This window comes from Aquarana catesbeiana, linkage group LG09 (genome assembly GCF_042186555.1).
Source record: "Aquarana catesbeiana isolate 2022-GZ linkage group LG09, ASM4218655v1, whole genome shotgun sequence".
Lineage (NCBI taxonomy): Eukaryota > Metazoa > Chordata > Amphibia > Anura > Ranidae > Aquarana > Aquarana catesbeiana.
This window is the reverse complement of record NC_133332.1, coordinates 29,206,711-29,213,066: the sequence shown is the minus strand read 5'-3', so window position 1 is coordinate 29,213,066 and position 6,356 is coordinate 29,206,711. Positions and strand designations below refer to the sequence as shown.

The 6,356-nt window shown below is 45.4% G+C and overlaps 1 protein-coding gene across 1 annotated transcript; it reads right to left on the bottom strand.

The window, feature by feature from the left end:
- Positions 1-573: 573 nt before the first annotated feature.
- Positions 574-1,494, bottom strand: LOC141108886 (olfactory receptor 1L6-like). Its single transcript, XM_073600856.1, has one exon. The coding sequence runs from the start codon at positions 1,492-1,494 to the stop codon at positions 574-576; it is 921 nt and encodes a 306-aa protein (XP_073456957.1).
- Positions 1,495-6,356: the final 4,862 nt, after the last annotated feature.

The following is a 6,356-nucleotide window of genomic DNA, read 5'->3' as shown; positions in this document are numbered from 1 at the left end:
CCCGTCCGCAGCTGGACAGCTTGTTCCTAAGCTTGTTCCCGTACGCTGCACTGATGCTGGGGGAGGGGACAGCTCCTTTTTACTCTCCTGTCCCCTCCTCCCAAAGCTCCTCCAATCAGGTAAGACCTCCACTTCTGTCTGTACCCTGTTAACCCTGTCATGCCAGCCCTCTGCTATTTCTTCATTTTATTTCTTTTTCGCTCTGGGCTTTCCTGTCCCGGTGTCAATGTTCACCAACACAAATAGAGAGGGAAAATCTCCCCTTTCAGACAACAATTAAAAAAAAACTCATAAATTGTTCTAACCCTCCACTATTGTATTCAAAACTAAAAAAGGTTTTGCATTTTAAATAATGCAAGTACTTTTTAATAATGCACTGGTAGGCATCTACTACATTAGGCTCACAATGGAACACCGTTCACATGACCAAATGTAAATATTTCTTACAAGACACAATGGGCGCTTCAATTGTAATAAAGGTTTAATGAACCAAGACAGACTAAACATGCCAATTATGAATTACAGCTATTATTTGCTAGAAATTTATAATTTAGCTGTAAACTGTAACAACGTCTATCCTAGCATTTTTTTCATAGCATTTTTTACCTCCTTATTTCTCAGGCTGTAAATAAACGGGTTGAGTGTTGGGTTAATGATGCTAAAGACTATACTGATGGCTCGATCGTAGGTCGGTGAGTAGATGGAGCTTGGCCGGAAGTACATGAATATTACTGTGCTGTAGAGGAGGATGACCATGGTGAGATGAGATGAGCAAGTGGTGAAGGTCTTCCACCTTCCTTGGGATGACTTTAGAGTCAACACTGCTCTGATGATGAGTACATAAGACCCAAGGATTAAAAGCACTGGGGAAAAGATGATGATGGAACTTTCAATTAAGTCAACTTTCTGCCAAGTGTCTGACAAGCCAGAGCAAGATAGCATAATTATGACAGGATAGTCACAGAAGAAGTGTTGGATTACCCAACCACAGAACAGCTGAGAAGAAGCCAGCCAAGTGTAAAAAGTAGAGTGAAGGCAAACAATAATCCAAGAAAAAAACACCAGACAGATACATGTTCTCCTGTTCATAATTAAAAGGTACCGTAGGGGAAAACAAACTGCACAGTAGCGATCAAAGGCCATGATGGCAAACAAAAAGCCATCCATGTTACCTGCTACAATCAAGAGAAAAAGCTGGAAAAAGCAGTCGTGGGTGGAGATATAAGAGTCTCCAGACAGAAGGCCATACAAGGCCCTGGGAATGACAATAGAGGTAAAATATACATCCACAATGGCAAGGTTCCCCATCAAGACATACATTGGGGTGTGAAGCTGGTGCTGTGACACAATAAGCATGAAGATGAACAAGTTTCCTGCAATACAGAGGATATACGCAGTCAAGAAGAAGCAGAGGAGAAGAAAAAGAAGATGAGGTGTATCGGAAAATCCCAACAGGACAAAGCCAGAAAAAGTCTTATTTTCATGAAGCTCCATATGTATATTAGCCAGTTATGTATGTGATGAAAACATGAAGATTACCGGATGCAGCACATCTGAAAAAAAAGTGAAAATGTGTTTTAAAAAAAATATTAGGCCAAATGGGCATAACACACAACTAACAAAATAAAGGGGTTATACAGACCAAGACCAAATGCTATCAAAAACAAGTCACACATACACTATATTGTCAAAAGTATTGGAACTTTTACACATACATGAACTTTAATGGCATCCCAGTCTTAGTCTGTAGGGTTCAATACTGAGTTGGCCCACCCTTTGCAACTATAACAGCTTCAACTCTTCAGGGAAGGCTGTCCACAAGGTTTAGGAAAGTGTCTTTGGGAATGTTTGACCATTCTTCCAGAAGCGCACTTGTGAGGTCAGACACTGATGTTGGACGAGAAGGCCTGGCTCTCAGTCTCCACTCTAATTCATCCCAAAGGTGTTTTTCTTGGGTTGGGTTGAGGTCAGAACTCTGTGCAGGTCAGTCAAGTTCCTCCACCCCAAACTCACTCATCCATGTCTTTATGGACCTCGCTTTGTGCACTGGTCCAAATCATTTGGTGGAGAGGGGATTATGGTGTGGTATTGTTTTTCAGGGGTTGGGCTTGGCCCCTTAGTTCCAGTGCAGGGAACTTTTAAGGCGTCAGCATACCAAGACACTTTGGACAATTTTATGCTCCCAACTTTGTAGGAACAGTTTGGGGATGGCCCCTTCCTGTTCCAACATGACTGTGCACAAAGCTAGGTCCCCTTTGCAGACTTTGCAGTAAAGGCAATTTGTTTAGCTTGTTTTGCCCTTGGATTCTAGTCAACCCAGCCAGCACTGAAATTAACCACATTTGTCTACAGAATCTTCCTGACACTGTAAATATCCCTATATGTCTTCTCAATTAAAAATTTACAAGACAGCTGTTTGTAGTTCTGCAAAAAAGGCAGAGTTTTAAGAAGTTTTATCAATTATTTAACAATATAAAATATTGTGATTTTTTTTTTCTTTTAAACTTTCTTCTAGACCACATCTTGCTTGGTGTGTGGTGGGAAAACTTAAAAGTTATGCTAAGACTCCAAGATGCTGAAGAAGATTGGTACACTACTGATGACAGAGTAATTATATGGAAAATGACTGTTAAAAGTAAGTTCTGTAAACATATGACCCTCTTCCTCGACAATTTCTGTCCATAGCTCATAGTCCTAGTAGTGTATTGACAGCTTTCCCTCCGCCTGTTGTTTGCTTAGACATACTTTATAATTAATAATAATAATAATAATAATAATAATAATACTACATTACTTCATCACAATTTAGGCATGGGGCCCCATATTTTGCAGTCACACCCCTAACTCTGGCATCTTATAAAGAACACTTTGCAGCAATGGTCCATTGCAGTATAGCATCTATTTAAGTACATTTAAAATGCTTGAATACTTCAGGGACATTCTGCTCACCGTGACTTAGTTGTATGACCCGGAAGGAGAGTGCACTGAATGTGTATGTCAGCAACTACAACACATTTTGGTAGCCTCAGAAGTGTGTATTAAAACAAGCCACTAGCCATGGGGGCACTGGTGCATGCTTGCTCACGAGTCCTGCTTTATGTGTCCATAAGACACATAGAGCCCCGTCTTGTCCCCGCCCCTCCACTTTCTCCTCATTGGCTCACTGGCTGTGATTGACACCAGTGGGAGCCAATGGGCAGAGGGAGTCCCAGGACAGCCAAGGCTCTTGTGCACATCGCTGAATCGAGATGGGGCTCAGGTGAGTATTAGAGGGGGCTGTGGGGGAAGCAGCACACAGGTTTTTTAACTTCATGCATGTAATGCATGAAGGCAAAAACCTTTTACATTTACAACCACTTTAAAGTGAAACTAAAGTCTAAACATTTTCCCCGTAATGCATTCTCTGACTTATGGTAAAAATTGCCCCATTGCCTGTCCTACCCCAACCTTGGCCCCCCTGTCATCCTTAAACACTTACCTGGCTCCATGTAACTGCTACAACGCTGTCTCCAGCTCCAGAGCCAGAGACAGCCCAGCAACCAAGTTATTCAGAAGGAGGTTAGCAGTGGCAGACTATACATTTCTCTCACTCTTTTGCACCAGCAGTTTGCTGGATTGTGGCTACCAGATATTTGCCATCTTACTTGGGGTAGATATTGTAGCACCCTCTAGTGTGTGCTAGAAGTAGTGTAGGATGTGTGATGCCGCGTACACACGAGCGGACTTTACGGCGGACGGGATTTCCTCGGAAAATTCGATCGTGTGTGGGCTCCAGCGGACTTTGTTTTCTCAAAAGTTGGATGGACTTAGATTTGAAACATGTTTTAAATCTATCCGTCGAACTCGAGTCCGGTCGAAAAGTCCGCTCCTCTGTATGCTAGTTCGACAGACAAAAAGCCACGCTAGGGGAGCTATTGGCTACTGGCTATGAACTTCCTTGTTTTAGTCCGGTCGTACGTCATCATTTACGAATTTGACGGACTTTGGTGGATTGTGTGTAGGCAAGTCCGTTCATTCGGAAAGTCCGTCATAAAGTCCGTCGAGCAAAGTCTGCCCTAAAGTCCGCTCGTGTGTACGCGGCATAAGAATAGGCAAATTCTAGTTGGCTCAGGGCTAAGCCTGAGCTGTGAATCTGGGTCAGGGTTCAGTGAGTCAGGGCTGGATGACTCATCCTGACAGCTCCTCTGGAGCCTCCCCCTGTTTCCAAGACAAATGTTCTACAATCAGTGGGCGGAGGTAAGGAGCTGCCTGGAATATTTATATGGCCTCGGCCAATCCCCAGCCAGCAGTGGGCTGGCAGGGGGCACAGCTTACCTCATAAATAGGCATGAGCCATGCCAGCAGGGCAGTCGGGTGGAAGTTGGAGATAGTTTATCTGACAGATTCTCCTCAGCACTCTAACAGTGTTTAAGCTGGAGTCAGCAAGCAAGTGTGTGCAGGAGGAGAGTAAAGGAGACTGTATATAGACTGTATATAGGAAGATGTCCCTGAATTTGTTGCCAAAGTTTTGTTGCTGAAGTCAACTGGGCATCCCATAATCTCCCATCCCTGTCCAAGTCATTATCCCTCAATAAATAACAAAAACAAAGTCATGGACTGTCCTCTGTCCTCGTAGTGCCTGTGACAAATTGGTGTGCCTGGCTGTGCAGGAGTAGGGGATCCGGTTCATCTGCAGCTCCTTAGGGGGTGGGCTACACTACACAGCCTGGTGATCCCCCGGTGTGGTGCAATAACTTTGGATCTGCCTCATCCCATTTCATCTGTTAGCCTTCAGTACATTTTTAGCCCAGTGGATGTCAAACTTGTCACCTGCCTCTGTTTACAATAGATGTATACTATTACAGCCAACAGTGAATTCGTCGTACTGTGGGCCCTGAACAGTTTTTTGGGCCCCCTGGTGTTTAGGCAGGGTTGCTCACACATTTAGTTTGCCAGATAGTAAATGTTCTGGTTAATTGTTAGAATATCCATTGATCCCTCTCTAATTCTGGAGTTGCTACACCTTTTCTCTTCTGTCACTGGGTGGCACTGTTGGTGGGAACATTAGATCGACAAGGGCATAGTAAGGTCAGATTATAAATGGATGGGGTGTCTCAACCAATTGGTAGGGTTAGAGTAGGGTTTCTTTAGTCCCTTGGCCTGCTGGGAGAGCCTATTTATTTGGTTGGCGTCAGGTGATCAGGGTTCTGTGTCACCTGGACGGCTCTCTGGGTGGATGTGTGTGTTATGTCATCCCGGGTTGCTAGGCCAGAAGCCTGCAGCCTATCCCGCGGACAGCTGGCTGCTAGGCTGTCTGAGGCATATCCAGGAGCAGAAGAAGCAGCGTAGGGTTGGGACTGCAGGATTGGAGTCCAACCGAGTTATAGAGGTTCAGCTGGATGGGGAACCAGTCATGGTCGGAGGTAAAGGGGAAGCAGTCGCCACTAAGTGACAATACACCTTATTACCAGAGACTACTGTGAGTAAGCCTGAAGAAATACCAGAGCAGTCTTCTCACCAGCCGGGGACGGTGAGACCTTCTTGTCAAAAAGTGACTGGCGCCCATCATTTCATCTTGAATTACACCCACCGTGCCTGGTAACCCACTCTATGAAGATGGATGTCAGCTCTCCCTGACTCTGGAGGTCACCATCAGGTCTCTAGGGGTCCGTGATACATTTGGCACCCAACGTGGGGCAAAGGCGTTAATCAAGCAGTGGTCGCCCCTAGCAACCGGCTACATTGGGATCTCATCTGGCTCCGAGGGAAGGTTGCAAGTAACATCTTTACTCCAAATAGACGGTGTTATTGTGCATTCCAACAATGTGGGAAAGACCCAACATGTCTCATTGTTCATGGGAGAGTGTCAGCCTGGTCACTTTACGCCAGCGCTGCAGGGGTTAAAATGGACTCCATTAAAGTTTTGGCAGGCCCTGGGAAGAAAGAGGCGGGCGCAGAAGTTTGCAGAAAGTATGCACACCAATCCCTTGGCAGGGGGAGAAGATACCGCTCTGCAGAGGAGGATAGGGAAGTGCTGCCAAGTGTATCCATTTTTTGGATGGAGAAGATGGCACAGTTTGGAGATACCAAGTTGGATTGGAAGGTATACGTTCCTGGTGTTGGCTCTGGTCTGAGCAGGACTAAGGGCATTTTGACTGACACCGCAGTACGGTTCACACCTAAGGCCCCTTTCACACTGGGGCGGTATTCGGCCGCTAGTGGTACAGTTTTTACCCCCGCTGGTGGCCGAAAAAGGGTTAAAACCGCTCGCATAGCATGCTATAGCCGCGGTATTGCCGCGGTATAGCCACGCTGCCCCATTGATTTCAATGGGCAGGAGCGGTGAAGGAGCGGTGAATACACCGCTCCTTCACCGC

Excerpts from the sequence above, each read along its gene's own strand:
- LOC141108886 (XM_073600856.1), bottom strand. The coding sequence starts at position 1,494 with ATGGAGCTTCATGAAAATAAGACTTTTTCTGGCTTTGTCCTGTTGGGA.